The sequence below is a fragment of the Nyctereutes procyonoides genome, unplaced genomic scaffold (assembly GCF_905146905.1).
Source record: "Nyctereutes procyonoides isolate TBG_1078 unplaced genomic scaffold, NYPRO_anot_genome, whole genome shotgun sequence".
Taxonomy (NCBI): Eukaryota; Metazoa; Chordata; class Mammalia; order Carnivora; family Canidae; genus Nyctereutes; species Nyctereutes procyonoides.
Window position 1 is genome coordinate 17,417,514 of NW_026575135.1, and position 20,461 is coordinate 17,437,974.

The window sequence follows — 20,461 nt, forward strand, 5'->3', positions numbered from 1 at the left end:
TCTGGTCCCTCAGAAGTTAGTGGTAGTGCTTTACAATCACATTTACAAGTTCCCACTAACCTTAGGAGGATGACATTTGCCGAAGCCTAGAAACAAATTCTTTTAACACATGCTTTTTTTGAGGGGGAGGGAGAGAACAAACTCTGCACTTCGTTGCCCTTATAACTAGGGTGACCATGTAATTTTTTTCATCCAAACTAAGATATTTGAGAGTGAAAGGAAGCAGTAATAACTGCAGCAGGACAAAAGATGTAAATCAAGATCGTCCCAGACTAGCTGGAATGTATCATCACCCTATTCCTACCTGGACCTGTTAATACATTTTCATGTTTGGGTATCATTCTTATCAGGGAAAAAAAGATTTACTCTCCCCCTCCGTCACCTGTCATCATTATACCATATTCTTAATAACAAGCCTTTTTTTAAAAAAGTTATTTTCAGAATTCTTGGTGTTTCTATCAAGTCTCCACTCATTTTAGAGGTCTTCCTAACAAGATTCTCGTAGGTCCATGATACTTTCTCATTAATGTGCTGTTCCTTTAAACTTTAGGAAAAAATAGTAACAATTACCATAACAGTAGCCACTTAACATTTGTACATTTAATATGAACCAGCCTCCATCCTGGACACTTAACGTGTACTAATTGTTTTCATCTTCATGACACCCCTGTAAGACAGGCCAAGATATCAGCAGGGAAGGGGAAATTCAAGTACGTGAAGGCTAAGAAGAGTTGTTCACCCTCACCTCAACGCAAATAACAGGTAGCAAATCTGTAATGAACACTTAAGCCTAGTAAGGAAAGAAAGGGAACTAACGTCCATGAATAAACTTAGTAAGTGCCAAGCACTTTATTCCTTTTCATTCTTGTCAACTCGCTGAAAAGCTGTTTGGTGGGAAAAGTACGTGAACGTGGGTACTGGAGACCTTGGTCAAAATCCTGTCACATGCCTACCCCTTCACTTCAGCCCTGCACTTTCTTAATTCTAGTCTCCATGCCTGCCTCACAGAGCAATTAAATTCCTACTGCTACTTCCGTTTTAATACTAGGCCATCAGATTCTAAATCCTTCTTGGGTCCCTACTATTCCGACCCCATCAATCCTATGGAAGATTGAAGATAAACCCAACTTTTCCAAACAATTTCTTCAGCGATTCAGATCCTAGCTCCTCTTTAAGTCATGACTCTTAGTTGGAAAAATAGAAATAGCTTTACCTCCAAATTCTGAAATTTTCAATTCATGGCTCCCAAGTCCTGGAGGTATTTTCCAGATTTCTTCTGTTGCATCATTCAGTCCTATGTTAATATATAAAAGTATAGAGTACTGAGCAAAGGTTTGAAATGTCTTGGAAGGCTTTTCCACATATCCATATATATCCCTGAAAGATGGTACAACACCCAAGCTAGGACTCCATCATTCATTATCTAGAAGTCACTCTTGGGAGGTGTATTTCTTTCCCCCTTCTCATCAGTGTATTTCATTCCAAAAAATATTCCAAGAAGTAGAAGATATAGTCCCTGCCCAGAAAGAAGCTTACAGTCTAGTTGGGGAGATCATACCACTACAAATGAGAAGTTTATAGCTATGAATTTATAAAACATTGCAGAATTTGCCACAAGTGAATGAAGCCAATGAATTGCAGTGGTTAAGAAATACTCCTGTAGAAATGGAAAACTGGACCACGAAAGTCTTGGCCACCAATAGGTAATTTTCATGACTATTTATTTTCTCAGTGGGCTTTCAATAAATATTTATGGAATAAATAGCAGGACAGGAAGAAAGCAGGCATTCAGTATGAAGCAGAGGATCTCACAGCAGAGAGACAAGAAAGCACAAATCACTTCTTGCATGTGGGAAAGGAAAGCAAATATGCCAAACATACCAAGAACTCCGGCAAAGGTGAGGTTTACTAACTTCCCAGGCAAGGAAGGCCTTAAAAGGAAGAACTCTGAGGATTCTAAGTCTTATCTGATTCAAAGCAACACATTGATTCCTTTAAACGAAGAATTATTAAATTAAAAACATGCATAACCACCTTAGTCTCTATTTCCAAACTACCGGCTGCACCACTCTCAACATCTAATTCCTTGGTTTTTCTCTGAGCACGCTATCCTCTTTCATGTTTTCAACCCTTTGTACGTTTCAACCCTTTGCAATTCCTCTGCCACCCCAGAGCCCACAACTCTGTCTTCTGTCAGGCAAAACCTTTCAGGTACTGCTCCAATAGCACAGGTCCCACCAAGCCTTCCCCTTTTATTCCAGGCAGCAAACCACTTCATCTTCGGTGCCTTATCTTACTTTGTTCATTCCTCTTATAAGGTACTTACCACATGTTACCGTGATTTATTTGCTTTATGTATCAGAATTCATTAGCTTGAATGGTTTACAAGGGTAGATTCTCTGGGTCTAACATTTTTCTATGTATGGCCCTGGCACTAAACACACACCAGGCATTCAATTCATTGTTTGTTGAATGAATTTATTGCGTGTTTCCTTATACAAGCACCACTCAACAACATAATGAATTCAGTAAGCTTTACAGAATTTGTAGAAATTCTCACCATTGGGCCTTTTCTTGTGCTGACCCTTGCTAATATCAAGGGTTTAACAATAAAATGGAAAATATCTTAGGGTGTTTAATTAATGAAGTCCAGGTAAGTTTTTTTTTTTCATGATTAACCATAATACAAGAAAATCTCAAGTACTTGAGAAATGTATGAATAACATGTATCTTGAGTTGTTCTTCTCAAATATTTATTAGTCAAGTTTCTCACAGGAGCTAGGCAATGATCCATTCAAGGCTGGAGTATCTATGCTGCTGAAGAAAAGTCCCCATGCACAGGTGACAAGACTGACATTGTTTCGGAGGTTAAATTGGATATAATTTCTTCTGGGGGGACAAAAGATTTTCCTTAAACAACTTTTAGGCTGACTAGTTGTGTAAAATGCAGTATTATAGAATTTTCATCTGGACAAATGTAAACATTTTATTACCAGTTTGTAACTTTTAGAAACCTTAAAATCATTTTTATGGAATGTCTGATTCTCAGTGGCATTGTCAGATGGTGAGTAGTTGAGTTTGAAGAGAGAAAGCTAAGGCCAGAATAAGGAAAGCTGTGAAGGCCAACCTAAGGGGTTTGAACGTTATTGAGTATTCAAGGGAGAACCACTGGAAATTATTTCAGCAGAAAAATGGAAGAGGGACCTGGTTCTCATTCCCGTGGCAGTGAAGTGAGGAATGGCTTAAAGTTGGGGAAAATGAGGTAGGGGGAATGAGGTAATACAGTCATTTACTAGAGTGATGACCATGAATATATTTAGAAGTCGATACAACTAACATTCAAAGTACAACTGACAGGACCCAGTAAGAGACTAGATATGAAGAATGGAGAGTGTCAAGTTGCTAACTACTAGGGTTTATAGTTAGCGAATCCCTGGCTGGAACAGGGGAAGGCAGCCATACTAAGAAAAAGCTTAGCATGGGAGAAAGACAAAGCCAAAATTAGCACTCTGATCTCCTGATCCCCCATCCAATTTTCTTTTCACTATAGCTATTGCCTGATCTGGAATTTAAGCTGGTCTGAAAGACCATAAGCCTCAGCATGCAACTTGATATAGCATAACAAAACCTCAGTTAAATTACTTTGAGGGTTTTGGGTTGTTTTTTTCTTAGACCTTGGTATAATTCTAGCTGTGTTGCTAACTAGCTTTGATCTTGGGCAAATCATTTTTATTCAATTTATTTTTTTGTTCAATTTATTTCTTTTTTGAATTTACACAGATATATTTCTTATCTCTGGAAATAAATAATTTCTTTGAGGGTAGTAATGTGAATAATAATATGCATCTTTTTCCACTGTTTATAATACCAAAGAAATTTCTCTGTAAAATGGTGTCAAATTAACGAATATAAATACCAAGAACCATCTGTTACAAACACAATGAAATGTTAAAAACACAAACAGAACCTGAATTGTTTACATTAATTTAGGCTCATGGGGAAGATGTCCTACCTTTTATTAGTCTTCTGATTCTAAGAACATTGTCTAATATTCCTAAGTATCTGAGAGCAAAGCTACATTTAACACAAGAGAAGAACTTGTCCGTTTCACAAGAGAACCTTTTCCCCAGGCTTTTCATCATCCTTCTTCCAGATGTTATGTGGCAGCAATGAAGGGTAAAGGGGACCCTGAGAAATACCTTTCAGTTTTAAGTTAACAAAAAGCATGGCTTGGTTTGGTTTCTGTTCTTCACTGGAGAGAAATGCTGCACATTACATACTTCTATTTCCAGATTCCTCACCTTCTTGTGATTGATATTATCAATATTTCAGTCCTTACTCCTGTGCAAACTACTTATGACATTTACAAGCAGCCCACAGACAAAGGTTTTGGGACTTGTAGGATTCTCCCTTTATAACATTCAGCTTCAATATAAACTAAAAGTTCTTGCTCCAGGAACTCTGGCCAGCATACCCCCTTTCTGGGTTATTGGCTCCAGCAAAGGTGGGTAGGAGAACTAAGCCAGCAGAAGAAAAGCAAAACTGAGAAAGGAAGAGAGGAGAGGTCATAAGGACAAGGGAGTGTAATCCGTGACTAATAAAATGCTGAGATGGCTTTTCTATGTGGTTTGCAAAATGTCTTTGGAGCCAATTCCAAAAGAAAAGTTTCAAACATGTTCTAAGTAATATAGCATCACTGCAGTAAGTACGTGGCTTCCCAAGGGTACCATTTTAAAAGAGAGTAATCATTTGATTCTATGAGTTATGACAGATTTTTTAAAGTAGAGTTCATTTTTAATATATAAAAAAAGCACTGAAAAGATGGCTATAACTCACGGAATACAAGGAAATTTGTAGGTTGTGTAGATGGGATGGAAACATTTTTAATTTTACAGTCTAAGGACCAAATTCAGCTAGGTAACTGTGCATCAGCCACTATTAAAAACTTTGAGGCTGCAGGACACTTCATGACAAAAGATAAAACAAAAAACAAACAAAAAATCCACAAATTGTTGGCACATGAAATTTCACAGCAAGCCTGCCTTATAGAATATACTGGTGTTTGGGTGAAGCAGGATGAATGAATCAGTTTTATACACAGAAGTATGAGAGTAACAGAAATTTTTGTAGTTCAAGAGACCTGGTTAACATTCCTCTGGTTTCAACCTTTTACAGCTGAATAACCCTTTGCAAGTCACTTAACTTCTTTGAGACTCAGTTTCCTTACCTATATAATGCCTAGTGAAGTGCCTGGAAAAGAGAAGATATTCAATAAATACCAGTTCCTCCATAGGGTGTTTTCTTCTTTTCAAACTAAGAGTCACAACCCATTGGTAGATTATGAAATCAACAGGTAGGTTGCAACCAGCCATATTTTAAAAACTGAAATAAAAAACATCAGAGTACACTACACATAATGGTATTGTTCCATTATACATATGCTGAGTTCTGCTATAAATGCATTTTTTACCATGGGTTACAACCACAAAGTTTCAAGGTCTCTAGGGAGAAATTCTCATATTATTAGATCAAAAAGTCTTTAGAAAAACAAAAAAAAGTCTTTAGGAGCATTGCATTTATTCAAATGAACTTCTATATATTTTCTCCCCCTAATCTGTACTTTCCACCTCTGTGACTTCATTTTATAACTGGAAGTTTATAACACTATAATTTTTAAGAACTTAATCAAAGGGACCCTTATCTTCTAATCTGAATCTAGTAAAAATAAGACATGAATCACAGAGAAGATGAATTTAATCTGATACCTAGGGCATTAAATTCAGTTTAAGATTGGCTTCTGCATCATATTAACTAATTCATACCTCTAAACACTTTATAGGTATATCATTTATAGTTGATTAAACACTTCAAGAAATTTCTACAAAAAGTTAGCTATTATGTTCTATTATGGGGAAATTAGATACAATTTCTAAATAATTTTAAATGATAAGACTTTGTAAAAGGACTGTGGTTTACCTGAGCATAAATAAAGACTGCTCCTGATATTCCAATCCTGATTAGTAAAAATCAAAGGCTTATATGAGCACATACAGTGGTGTCCCAAACTGGCTGGTAGAAAATAAATCCCCAAACAAAATAGAAGCTTCAATTATAGGCCTACTCTCTCCTCTAGTTCTCAGTGTAAAACTAGCCTGACAGGATAATGAGTCCCTAGTGCCAATAAGATGGTGGATGGACTAAGAGGCACCTGGCTGGCATAGGTGGTTAAGTGTTCAACTCTTGGTTTTGGCTGTCATGATTTCAGGATTGAGCCCCACATCAGGCTCCACGCTCAGCTCAGAATCTGCTTAAGACTCTCTCCCTCTCCTTCTGCCCCTTCCATTCATGCTCTTTCTCTCTAAAATAAATAAATCTTAAAAAAAAAAAAAGATGATGGGCTAAAAAGTGTAGCCAATTGTGGGCTGGCAGAGTGGGAATGATATGGAGCCATGAAGACTGGGCCACGCTGAAAGCCAAAATACTTAGAAATTATAGAATTCAATGATACAGCTGAATCCTGATGTAACTATACCTTAAATTTATAATTTTATAAATTTAAAATTTAAATTTATATAGCATAAAATTTAAAAATTTTATCAATTTTTTGACCAGGCCAGATTGGCTATTGTCAGAGTTACCTATGGGGCTGAAGTTTAGCAACCTTGTTTTAAGGAAGCAACCTGGGTGAGTCTGGTCCTCACTCTGGTCTGAATACCCTGTGTTAAAGGGACAGCAAGAATCAGAAAATATTTAAAGAGGTGGAGCTCCAAAGCAATTATTCCAACCTTACGGATACCCAGTATCAAATACTGGATCAGAATCTAACGCTTATTCAAAGCACTTCCTTCTTGGCATTCTACTGAAGATATAAGTCAGCAGATAGCAATACTTGATATTTTCCAGTTATTTGATGGCAGTAAAAAATGGTGCTTTCTCTTCATTAGAATTCATTGATGAGTCAAAAGAAAAAAGTGTGAGAGAGGTCTGTCTAGATTAGAGAAAGAAGTAAAAGGTAGCAAACAAACAATAAAAATAATCAAGAGTAAACTCAACAAGAGAGAAGTAATAAACCACTCAGCCACCTGAGGACTATTGGGGCTCCTGAGCTCACACATTTTGTGGTATAGGTATCCATTCTTCTGCCCCCAGAAAATAGTAATGATTAAGGCAAAAGGTGGTTCCCTCCTATTTCAAATGAATTGGGGGGTACAGGATGAGGCTACCTATTATTTTCAATTCTTTTTCAAAAAATTAAAACCTTTTTGCTATTTGAGATAGACACTGCATTGGGCTGAGCCATGCTTGCTGTCAATGTCAAATGTTGGGATTAGCACCACAAATCCTTCATCAGGACCAATCTTGGCACCAGGCTTTGTCTATCATCTTGAGTGTGAGAAAAGCCGAGCAAGAATGCCATTCTTAGGAAGAAGTAAGAGCTGTGAAAAGTAAAATAAAGCACAGGAGACAGCAAAGCCTGGGGAAAAAGATGGTAGTAACAGAAGTGAGGTAGAAAGCTAGTTCTTAGCTCCCCCAAGGGCCAGCTGAAAAGTCTTAGGGTCAGAGATTCCCTGTGTGGCAGGCACATCAGTCTCTTGAAATTGTAAGACGTCCCAAGAAATGGTCTGGTATCGCCCTTACCCTCTGCTTATTCCTTATCTCAAACTCTAACAGTGTTGGAAATATTTGGAGATTTCTCTTTTCTTTCTCTCTTTAACCTAGAGGTTACAGGAAAGGATGGACAGAGATGGGAGACAATACAAGAAAGCAGATTGTGAGACAAGTCCTCAGTACATATGGGTAGAATCACCCCCTGAGTCATTATTACAAGGGAGGGAAGGCAGAGGGCACTAGATCTTTGAGGTGTTAAGAGACAGGCTGACAGAGCAAGGTTAGTGACTGGCTCAATAGTCTCCTATCACTCGAGAGTCTGTGTTCTTTATTTAAAGAGACAGAAGGAAGAGTTCAGAGGAGAAGCTTGTGTCACAAACTAAGATATCTCAAAGAGAAGTGCACCTTCTTACACTTCTTACATTTTCTTACATGATTAGTGTCCCTCATCAGAAAATACAGGTGGACCAAGCCACAAGAGGGTTCACCAAATGGACTCCACTATGTAGTTCACCCCTGCCCCTCACCAGATCCTGATTTCCTTATTTGATAAGAAAGGCTCCTGAACTCCCCATTCTTTTCTTTGTTAACAGGCCTAAATAACCTCCTATATTTAGGAGATAAATAAGCATGTTTATAATACACTCAGCCTTTGGGTCTCCAAGTCAGGGTTATGGAATAAACATCATGTCCACACATTTTTCACATTTCCAGGCAGAAAATCTGCTCCTCGGCAGTCTTTAAACTTTACCTGACAACGCAGCTCACCCTCAGTCCAGGCTCCTCAATCTCTAACATCTCCGTTAACACTCCAGCAAACAACAAAATACATCCACTCATCACAGTTCAATCCCACTTGAGCATCTACAGCCACTATCTTTATAGAATCATGTTCCAAAAGCTGACTGAGTGTCCAACAGCAGCAAAAGTCCTCATTAGAATAGACATGTTGGCGCCAATAATACTAAAGTTTGGTTTTTAACTGCATTTTTTGTCAGTTTGGCTGGGAAGGTCTGGACAGCTGGAAGTGAGCTTCTCCATCATTTTCTGTTTCTTTCTTTGTATCAATTTTCCACCTGTGAAGCCCAACACCCCACCACCAAGTGCAGCTGCAATTCCTGCCACTTTGAAACCTGCAAGGAGGCCAATCGGACCCCCCACCACTCCTCCGATGAGTGCACCTGCCACAGGCAGAGCTGCCAGCTTGTATTTTGCAGCCTGTAAAAAAAAAAAAAAAAAAAAAAAAAATTCAATTTAGAAATTGAGTTGAGAATATCTGCCTGTGGTGATGTGCATTTTCCTCTCATTACTCCTGGCAATGCCTCTTTAACTCTTAGTACATAATTAACCTTAGAGATTGGGGAGTGGGGGGAGTGGTGTATTCCACAGGTACTACAATTGCTTCTGGTCTCAGAACTTAGAGAAATGAGCTATAAAAAGCAGACTACTGCCAATTGATTTTACTTGCAAAACAATCAATCTACTAACTATCTAGCAAGCTTATTTAAACAGTTTCAGCTACTATAGATACCCCAAAGCTTTTACATTGCATAGAGATTATTCTGTGCTGTATACCTGGGGCTAAAAGCAATATTCTATGGGAAATAGACGGTCCCACTCCACACGTGCTGTCACATCCTTACACTTTTGCCCCAACTGGATTCTGCCAACACTCTCTACTTCACTATCTGAACCTCTGCAAATACTCCCTTATAACACCAAAATGCCTTATAGCAGGGCTTTGGTTTATTCCCTAAAAAATTTCTCTCCCAACAGAATGGATCTTAGAGTAGAATATTACAACAGTCATTGATTTCTTGCACTACCTATGTGTCATTTGTTCCTTATTTCCTTAATTGCTGGTTCCTTCCACATTAAAGAGAGCAGATCAATTGGGTTAATACTAGAGATTCCTGGGAGCCAGAGTACCATTGATTTGTCAGCAGGAGCAGAATCTTACCTTCCCCAAGTTTTTGGTTCCCTCTTCAACATTCACAGCAGCTCTGTTGACATGGTCTTCAATGCTGTCAATCTTCTCCTGCTGAGACTAGATGCAAAGGAATTATGAGTGAGCGTTCCTGCTGGGGAGCAGCAGTCAGCCAATACACACTATTTTAATTCCTGTAATCAGGATCCCGTGTACTGTAGCCTTGCAGTCTGAATAGTGCTTCGTTAATAGCGTCTGATAAACTATGTTGAAAGTACAAATTCACTTGTATACATAAAAAAAGAGGGTGACTTATTAGATAATAAAAGGGTGGCACCTTTATAGGAAAAAGCATTTCACACTAAAATTCAAACATACATATTATTCTCCAAATGAATCTACTTTGTAAGAGAAGAAAAATCCAAATAAGCATTTACATGTCGAAGTTGATGATAAAATAACAAAACCAAAACCAAACAAAAAACCTCCTTATCTTCTTTGAAAAGTCAAAGATTTAAAACAGGCAAATTTGCCTTAGGAATAAAATGCCCTGGATCCAATAAATACAAATGATTACATTTAAAAATGAGAACACAATTTGGTTTGATCTGTCATTAAAACTTTCTACTTGTGATATGCAGTAGGGAGCACTGAATGAATTTACTGTCCTGAGCTTCACACCTGTACACTTTAATACATTTTAAAATCATGACAAGTTAAGATGTTCCAGATCAAAGATATTAATAAAGCAATCTACAAAAAAAGGCAACACCTGTGCTGACACAATAGCACTTGTGACACATAGAACCTCTGGGTAGAAGGAATGATTTTCCTCTCAGAGGTGAAGCCCCACTACATTTCTCACAAGTGGTTACTGAACCTCAGCTCAAACACCTCCAGGGACGGGAACTCAATTACTTGCCACAGGAACAATGGGAATTTTTAAATAAAATGTAGACAAAATTTACATACAATAATATGCACCCATTTTAAGGGTACAGTATGATAAATTCTAATAAACGTATAAAACCCAAGTGACCACCATCACATCAAGGGTTTTTATTTGTTTTTGAAGATTAATTCATTTGAGAGAGAGCATGTGCATACGGGGAAGGGGGCGGAGAGAGAGAGACAGAGAGCCTTAGGCAGACTACATGCTGAGTGCAGAGCCCAACATGAGGCTTAATCCCATGATGCTGAGATTAGGACCTTAGCCAAAAACAAGAGCTGGATGTTTAACCAACTGAGCCACCGAGGCACTCCTAGGTTTTTGTTGTTGTTGTTGTTTTAATTCATAGAAAAAGGAAGAGAATCCCTCTTTGATCCCAGCTAAATCCCACTCTTACAATGACTGTGAAATAATTCAAGTTTAATCCTCAAGCACTTGATTCCCTCTTAACTTACACTGCATTGGATATTACACTTAACTCCAACCATCTTAAAGAACATGTAACAACACAGCTGATTTTTTCCCCACAGTTGCTTCCTATCAGCCTTACTGACATTCCTTCCCTTCTCATACACCAAGTATGTACCTTTTCACTGGTAGACCTTTCATAGTATCGCTTCATTCCTGTATTCTCCCCTGCTATCTTGCAATCTCTAACACAACCCCTAAAAAAGTCCTTTATCAGTTTTCTTTTGAACATTTCTGTCAGAGACAAGTACAACAGTGATTCTTGCATGTGAGTGCACACCAGAATCACCCAGAGAACTTATTAAAGCATGGACCGCTGGGTCCCACACCCACAGTTTCCGATTCAGTAGACTTTAGGTGAAGCCTGAGAATTTGCATATCTAATGAGTTCCCAAGTGATACTGCAAGTCCACACAATCGGATTAAGGGCACAACCTTTGGACAGACATCCTGTGTTTAAATCCCAGCACTGTGTGCCCTTGGACAAATTACTCAAATTCTCCAGGTGTCAATATTCTCATCTCTCAAATAAGGATAATATACCTCAGGGAGTTGAAGTGAGGCTAAAATGAGATAGGGTCTGTAGAGTGTGAGGAGAAAAATACAAGTCATGATCTTCTCAAGAAAGCTTAGCTCCCATCTTTCTTTTCTAAAAAACATATTAAACCTTTTCCTATGACGCTTGAAAATTCTTGGGCATTAAAACATTAGATCTCTCCTAGTCATTCATTGTTTTTCTTTTCCTCATATAATAAACTTTTTTAATGTTAGCTTTCTTCTTCCAACCCACAGAAGCATAAGTGCCAACACTAATAATACCCAACCTGTTGGGATTTATTTTTTTAAATTTAAATTCAATTAGCCAATATATAGTTATATTAGCTTCAGATATAGAGTTCAGTAATTCATCAGTTGCATATAACACCCAGTGTTCATTAAAGTGTCCTTCTTAATGCCCATTACCCAGTTACCCAATCACCCCCACCACCTTCCCTCCAGCAACCCTCAATCTCCTGTAGTTAAGAGTCTCCCATGTTTTGTCTCCCTCTGATTTTTTCCCATTCAGTTTTCCCTCCCTTCCCCTATGAACCTCTGAGCTGTTTCTTATATTCCACATGAGTGAAACCATATGGTAATTTTCTTTCTGATTGACTTATTTTGCTTAGCATAGTACTCTCCAGTTCCAGCCTATCGGGATTTGGCACTGAATTTTAAGATTTTTTTAAAAAATTTATTCATGAGAGACACAGAGAGAGGTAGAGACATAGAGAAGAAGCAGGCTCCCTATAGGGAGCCCAATGCAGGACTCGAGCCCAGGATCTTGGGATCACGACCTGAGCCAAAGGCAGACGCTCAACTACTGATCTACCCAGGTGCCCCATGACACTGAATTTCTATCATTGTTTCCATTTGGGACACCCCCAACACTTTCCATTTTTGCCTGAAAGTTTGTGCTAGCAGATAAATCACAGGTGTTACCATCAGCCTCCACATCTTGATGAGCTGAGGGGTAGATGGAAAAAAACCCAACATGTCTCCTCCTCTCTCTCAGTCCCCAAGTAATTCCATCAAGGTGATGGAGCCTGCTTGACTTATTGTCATTTCTATACCCTGTTTCATCTCATCGCCTCAGAGAAATATTTTTGATACTCCTTCTTAAAAAGGTTGGATATGCAGTTCTATGACTCTTTTTATTATTTTTTAAAGATTTTATTTATTTACTCATGAGAGACACAGAGAGAGACAGAGCCATAGGCAGAAGGAGAAGCAGGCTCCTTGCAGAGAGCCCGATGCAGAACTCGATCCTGGACTCTGGGATCACGCCCTGAGTCAAAGGCAGACACTCAACCACTGAGCCACCCAGGCTTCCCTCTTCTTTTTAAATAAATAAAAATCTAAAATTTAAAAATAATTTAAATATTTTTTCACAAAAATCTTTTGGTATAATTGAGAAAGGACCACAAGACAAAATGAAGCCTGAGATCACTGATGCTCCCTTATCCCTGATATCACCAATACTTTATGAGGTCTGTCTCACCCTGAAGAGTAGCCCACACTTGAATACTTAATCATGGACATGTGGAAGCTTGCTTAAATGTGGACATGGAGATAAGGCAGAGGGTAGACCAGTCCCTCTCCTGGGATCAACAACCATCCCTCAGTTATACAGACTTGCCTTTTCTTCCCCTATTTTTCTTGGTTTGAAGCCCAAACTTTGCCCATATCTTCAAATTCTGCTTCATAAATATCGAATTTAAAGAAGACTCAATGACACAATTATAATTAAGCAGCAAACCAGTGCCAGTTGTCAGTCACTGTCTAAGAATGCCAAACTAGATTCCATTCAGACTTGTTCACCATGTCTTTGGTTCTTTATGCTGGGCCAAACCATCTAACTACCACCTTACTGCAGAGTACAGGAAACCAACTTCCTGATGATAGTGGCTCAGAAGTCTCCTCCCATATACCTACCAACCTCCCCTTTGTGCTTCTGATTTGCTTATGTTGCTTTCATCTGTCTGGGTCTCCCACATTTGACAAACTTCAAACTCCCTTCTTGACATTTTATACTTTGGCCCCTCATATATATTCTCAGCATCCCTTTATCAAAGAGTTAAACCATACAGGAAAGACACTAGTGTTTCTGTAAAGTAATATAAAGACTCTTCCCTTTTTTAAAGGAAAAGAATTCTCAAAAGACTAAGAATATGCCTATGAATTTCATTTTTAAAAATACTGAATTAGGGCCCTTTATCTTCCTGAAAAAATAACTGAATCTTAATGAGCAGTTGTAGGAGCATCTAAGATTCTGAAAAAAAAAAAAAAAGTAATTTATTAAGTTAATGTTGGTCAAGTAGAATGCAGTTTTCCCTTGAATGCTTATTTTGGACACTTGTATAACCAGCATCCTTTTTATCAAACTACATAATACATTGAAAAAATCCATCCCCAAATCTATTTACATCAATAAAAATGCTCTCCTTTGGAGAGTCTTGCTAGTCATTGTATGGTTTTATTAATGTGCCAAAAAAGCTATGGGTTTCTTTAAGAAGTTATTGCCAAAACTGCAGTTATTTTCCTTTATTATATTCCTGACTCTCGCAATTCTAGCTATTTTTAAGGCTAGCTCTAATCTTGGATCTTGGTCAATCCAGGTAACACTGAGCTATCCTGGTTTTTAAGTCCAAAAGTATGTAATCTATAATTCTTAATCATAGCCAATAAATACTACACACAGAAAAGCTCAGAAACATACAAAGACTACTATATACAGACAGAGTCCAGGATTATATTGACCTAGAGTAGGTGATAAACAGAGTAGGTAAGTAGGATGTTGATATCATGGGATTCAACAATAGGAGAGGGACTCTAGAGACTATAGTACTAAAATGTCTAAAGGTAACAGTGGTGGCAGAAGTAAAACTCTAAGCAAGAAGCCAAAGAGGGAGATGACTGGGTGGCTCAGGTCACCCTGGTTGAGCGTCTGCCTTCAGCTCAGGTCGTGAACCCAGGCCTGGGAATCGAGTCCCGCATCAGAGTCCCTGCAAGGAGCCTGCTTCTCCCTCTATGTCTCTGCTTCTCTCTCTCTGTCTCTCATGAATGAAAAAATAAAACCTTAAAAAAAAAGAAAAGCCAAAGAGGGAATCCTATAAGGGAAGGACAAAGGCAGGAGTGCAGTTGGGGGTCAGTGAAAGGAAACGAGATGGGAAGTAAAAGACATTATCTCATTTAGTCCTCCCACAATTTTATAAAGCACATTGTTGTCAAACAACATTCTTAAGGTCAAATAGGTAATAAATCTGATTGATCTGATCTAATCCTTTACAATCCAGTTTTTAGGCATTCAGAGTAAAAACCATAGGGAATAAGGTAGAAGGGAGAAACAAAGCTGGACCAGCAGCAAGGGTGACATGCCACTGGGCTACAGGCCCAGAGTTCTTTAAATTCCCCTTGACAAGAAAAAAGGCTAGTTCCACAGTTACAGGAAGAGAAGAGGGCACTTGAGCAATAAAGATTGAAGAAAACTGAAGCAGGGTTCTTAGTAGATATTAGTTTATTATTGGGTCACACCTGGATCTCTCAATGGCTTTGCAGGTTCATTTTTCATTATGGTAAAAAAAAATACATAATATAAAAATTACTATTTTAACCATTCTTAGTGTGCAATTCAGATGCATTAAGTACATTCACAATGTTATGCCATTATCAAGACTATCCTATAGGGTTTTTTTTTTTAAGATTTTATTTATTTATTCACGAGAGAACATAGAAAGAGGCAGATACATAAGCAGAGGGAGAAGCAAGCTCCCTGCAGGGAGCCCGATGTGGGACTCGATCCCAGGATCCCAGATCATGACTTGAGCCAAAGACAAATGCTCAATCACTGAGCCACCCAGGCCCCCTGATTTTTTTTAAACTATTTTTTACTTTTCATTGAGCCTACTTAGCACAGTACTATGCACATAGAAAGGGCTCCAAAAATACATGGCTAATTTGTCTAGAATCTATCACGTCCATGTGATGATAATTAGAGGATGTGGTCACTCTGCTTATGTTCCCAAGTCATTTGGTGCCTAAATGGAGCTTCTGTGAGTCCTGACCATTTGGTCATGAGAACTCAATTACCCTGGGAATAGTAATCAGGGGTTCTCCTTTGAGCTTCTGTCTAATAGCTTTCTGTCCCATGGCCTCACACAGATTATAATAAATAGGACATTTGTATAGAACCATGGCTATAGCCAAAGTCTTCCTACACAAATCTTCCTAAGATTAGGGGTTGGGAGCTGCTTACGTAACCTAATTGGATATATAATTGTTAAATGGCCACAAGCCCTCAATTTTCCTTTCATGTGCCTATCCCTTTGGAAGGGAAATGTATTTGTCTGGAATGAGAACTTTGTACATGTTTAGTTTGTTTCTTAAATCAACTTTATTGAGATATAACTTATATACATTATAATTCACAAATTTTTATGTGTAGATATCAATGATTTTTGACAAATGTATATATTTGTAGAACCATACATGTACAGATTTTACAAACAGCATTAAATCAGAGAGTTAAAATAACTGAATAAAACTTGATTCTGAAACAACAAATATTTGGGGATTCTTGTATCGTTCCCTTTTATATGCAAGTATATTGACAGATTGTATAGCTACCTAAATCCAGAAACTTCAAGCATTTTGCTTCTTCTGATTTAGAAGCATCAAAAAAGGAAAATGCTTTAAACAATTTACTGATGTTCAATTTTAGGCATTAGATTTTAAGAAAAAATATAAAAACTAGAAAACAAGCAGATGAAGGGATTAGCACTGAAAAGCCTAGGAATCATACATTCTAGAAGGAACACATTTGAGAATTAAGAGCTCTTAAAAGAAAAAAAAATATGATGACGTTGGACAGGGTGAGGAAGGATAATATTGGCCTCAAAAAGTTGAAAAATATTATATGAGAAAATGACAAAACTTGTTCAGTATATGGTTCCAAGAGGGCAAAAGTACCAATGGGAAGTTATTACAGGGCAGAGTTTATATCAGGAAGAACTTCTAAGAGGTAGAGTCTCCAAATGGAATGGCTAAAGTATAGAGTAGTCCTGTACTATAATTGTTCAAAAAGAGGTGAAAAACCATCTATATGAGAAGCTGGGGCAAGAACAGAAGAATTAGATTAGCTGGCCTCATTAAGTCCTTTGCAGTGCTAGTTCCAATATTGTGTAATCTAGGGATTTCTTATACTTGAAAGCTAGATGTCAGGGAAACCCTAATTCATACACATAAAACCCCAAATCACGGTTTGATTGAGAACAAAGGACTAAACCTAGACATAAGAATGAGCAGACACAGGTTTGTTCCTGTATGTGCATACAGATATACACACACATACATCCAACCTTCCTATACCTCCTGGGAAGGAAACATAAGAATAATTTAGAAAAACAATGACAGAAAACCTGTTCTGTCTTTCCCACCAAATCTACTTTATGTTCCTTCATCTATGTTGATATCACTGGCCACGCAATTATGCAGAATAAGCTTTAATGTTTTACTCTTCCATCTTCCTCTAATTTCTACTAAGTCTACCCCAGAAATACCTCTCAGCTGTCCTTTACCTTCATACTTGTATTGCCATTGCTCTTGGTGAAACTCTTGCTATTGATTTCTAACTAGTCCTCCTGCCTACTATCTCCTCCTTCCCAGAGCCATAATTCACACTGCTAACAGTAATCTTTCTCAAGCAGACTGAATCATATCACTCTAATCTGCTCAAAAATCTATACTGGCTCCCTAATATCTACAAATTTAGGTTCAAATTCTTTGGTATGGCCTTCAATGCTACCTCAATCTGGCCTGCACACTCCTTGCTTTGCCTGCCTATAGTAGTTCATGCTTTGGTTATTACTGCAATACTTGTCGTTCTTCAAAGGCCATACACTTGTGTACTCCATGTCTTTATTCAGCTGTTTTCAAATGCACCCTTCCCCACTTCCCATCTGTGGACATTGTACTCAATTTTCAAGGCTCAAGCAAAAGCTACCTATCTCGTGAAGCTATCCTAATACTTCTATCTCACAACCCTTGCCTCTCTCCCTTGGAATAAAATGCTTCTCTTAAAGCTGATAATACCTCCCTTCATACCTCATTTTTGCACTTAATAATCATGCTTGAAATTTCAGTTTTGGGGGTCCAACCTTATCAACAGCCACTATAAGTCCTTGAAGGCAAAGAATAGGCTTCATTTACTTCTATAGCTAATCCTGTCGGACCCCAGGTGCCAAGGATCTAACACGTACTTTTTAAATAACAAACACTTGATAAATGTTTATTAAATTTATCTGGAAGTTGAGGACCATTGGACTTCAATCCATGGTTGAACATCAGTCTTAAAAATTATAATTTTTATTGAAGTTATAATCAAAAGCCTAGGAATTAATAAAAGCTTCTTATCTTATTAATCTAACATCTCTGAGCCAAAAACAATTAAATACTTACATTCACTAGGAGAGAGAAATCAGTAACCAGTTGGCTAAGTTCAATTAAATCCTTAAAAAGAGAGAGAAGAAAGTTACTTACTTTTATGCCTAACAGCTACCAAAACAAAAATAATTTTTAACATACCGCTTCTAAGGTTTCCCATGATTCTGCAGCATTTTGATCTCGAGGAATTTCAGGCAACGCATATACCTGAGTCATAGTCTGAGGATCAGCTTCAGCCTCAGCAGTGTGAAATGTTCCTGGATGAACACAGCCTCGTGTTTAGTTTATGGGCTTTTGTTAGAAAGCAGATAGCATAAATCAATTTTGTAAAACAATTCCCATGTAAAATGCTAACTAACTGAATTCAGGCTAAAAGTAAATTGATTATTCTATAAAAATAGATGTATCTATGGGCAGATTATTCCAAGGGTAACAAATATTCTACAAAAAATCTCAAGAAGATAGCTACATATGCCATCTACCCAATCTGAATAAATAGAGCTCAATGTGGAAGAAGCACAGAAGGAGAACTATTCTATTTGGCCAACATTCCATGAAGAGACCCACTAGAAACAGGTTTCACACTTTCAATGTAAATCATTAACCTTTCCTTTGGATATTTTAGTAATAAATATCAGATTCAGAAGGTGTTATAAGTAGGAACATCATGTGTTTTTTTTTTTTTTAAACAATGAAAATCAGCCATTTGGGATAACAATAAATTTGTTACCAAATGAACAACTCTTACCATGAAGATCTTTTCATACATATTGTCATCCTCCTTCTCAGACTCATTTTTCTAGCCCATGTCTCCATTGCTTCTATTTCTTTTCTGAGTTTTGAAAAGTCGTCAATCCACTAAAGCCTTCCTCAGTAAAACTGCTAGGATGATGAATTAATTTACACTCCAAACTCCACCTTCAAGTTTTTATTTCCTTGTATTGGTTTTCCCTATCATTCATTCATTAAACTGATATGTACAGAATGCCTACTAAATGCTAATCGGTATGCTAAGGTACTATAGACACAATGGTAAACCATATAAACAGCTCCAGGAGTCAACATAGTACAATGGTTAGGAGCATGGGCCTAGTCAGAAAGACCTGGGTTAGATTCTGGTTTGGCTAATTACTAGCTCTTTGAATCATTGTCCTCATTTTTATTTATTTTTTTAAAAGATTTTATTTATTTATTCATGGGAGACACACAGGGAGAGAGAGAGAAGCAGAGACACAGGCAGAGGGAGAAGCAGGCTCCATGCAGGGAGCCGTGGGACTCGATCCTGGGTCTCCAGGATCATGCCCTGGGCTGAAAGCGGTGCTAAACTGCTGCCCTGTCCTCATTTTTAAATTAAGGTGAAATGGATGATATCTGGCTCAGTTGGAAAAGCATGTGATTCTCTATCTTGGGGTCGTGAGTTCAAGACCCACACTGGGTGTAGACATCACTTAAATGAATAAATAAAAACTTAAAAGAAAATAAAATACGGTGATAGGTATTTATTTTGCACTGTGCCTGGCTTAAATATTGAGTATAAGTGGCTTAGTAGTTACTACTACAATAAATAGGCATTGCTACTGTTACTATTATTAATGGAACTTACCATATTATGTACAATACACTATATTAACAGGCAAGGCCAGTATATTCTGATAAGAACTATGATATGAATAAATATGGAATGCTATGTGAGCACAGAAGAGAGGTATTTAACCTAGATGTGGGGAGGGGAGAGTAGCTGGAGGTTTTGAAGCTGAAACCTGAGAATGAACAGAAATTACATAGGTGAACTGGGGCAAAGGTGGAGGGGAAAGCATAGTATTCAGGTCAGGGAGAATGATACATGCATAGGTTTGGGAACTGAAATACAGACTATGAAAGAGAAAAGTGAATGTTGAGCTCTTTTAGAAATCTAATGTGACATTATTCATGGCATTGTAAACTATGTTAAAGAATTCTGTTTTTCTCATAAGATCAATATGGAACTATTAAAAGGAGCTGGAAACTACTGGGAAGCTGGAGGGTGCCATAATCAGATTTCAGATTTAGAAAGGGAACCATAGCTGTAGTGTAAAGAATAGATTAAGGATAAAGGTAAGGAAAGGTAAAAAAAAAAAAAAATTAGAGTGAAAACCCAGTTGGGAGACTTTGCAGTATGTCCAGTGCAAAATGATGATGGCCTGTTTGAGGACAGTGGCAGTGGAAATGGAAAGAAGAGATGTGAAGGTCTAATTCCTTTTGTCCTCCTTACTTCAAATTCAAAATACCTACCACTTTAATATTACCTGACAACTGTTATGTATTGTGTTAGGTACCAAAGATGAGAAAATGAGTAATACAAAGTAGATGTTCTCAAGGAACTTATATTCTAGAAGAGTTAGACATACAAAGAGATAAATCCTAAAACAGTAAGAGATTGCAATGGTATTTAGATAATCATATATAGATACATACAATATTCTGTGGGTATTCTAAGTTTAGGATGGCATCTGACCCAGCTTGGTGTGGTGTGCAGTTTATGAGACAACGTC

The 20,461-nt window shown here is 37.7% G+C and overlaps 1 protein-coding gene across 1 annotated transcript in view; it reads right to left on the reverse strand.

Moving 5' to 3' along the window:
- Window positions 1-2,457: 2,457 nt before the first annotated feature.
- The window catches only part of STX17 (syntaxin 17), a 66,418-nt gene continuing 48,414 nt past the window's right edge, over window positions 2,458-20,461 (reverse strand). Inside the window, exons 5-8 of the mRNA XM_055302431.1 lie at window positions 18,072-18,187; window positions 17,946-17,996; window positions 9,569-9,655; window positions 2,458-8,826 (exon numbers count right to left, since the gene is read on the reverse strand). Coding sequence (XP_055158406.1) covers window positions 8,587-8,826; window positions 9,569-9,655; window positions 17,946-17,996; window positions 18,072-18,187 — 494 coding nt within the window. The 3' untranslated portion in view covers window positions 2,458-8,586. The remainder of the gene's footprint in view (window positions 8,827-9,568; window positions 9,656-17,945; window positions 17,997-18,071; window positions 18,188-20,461) is intronic.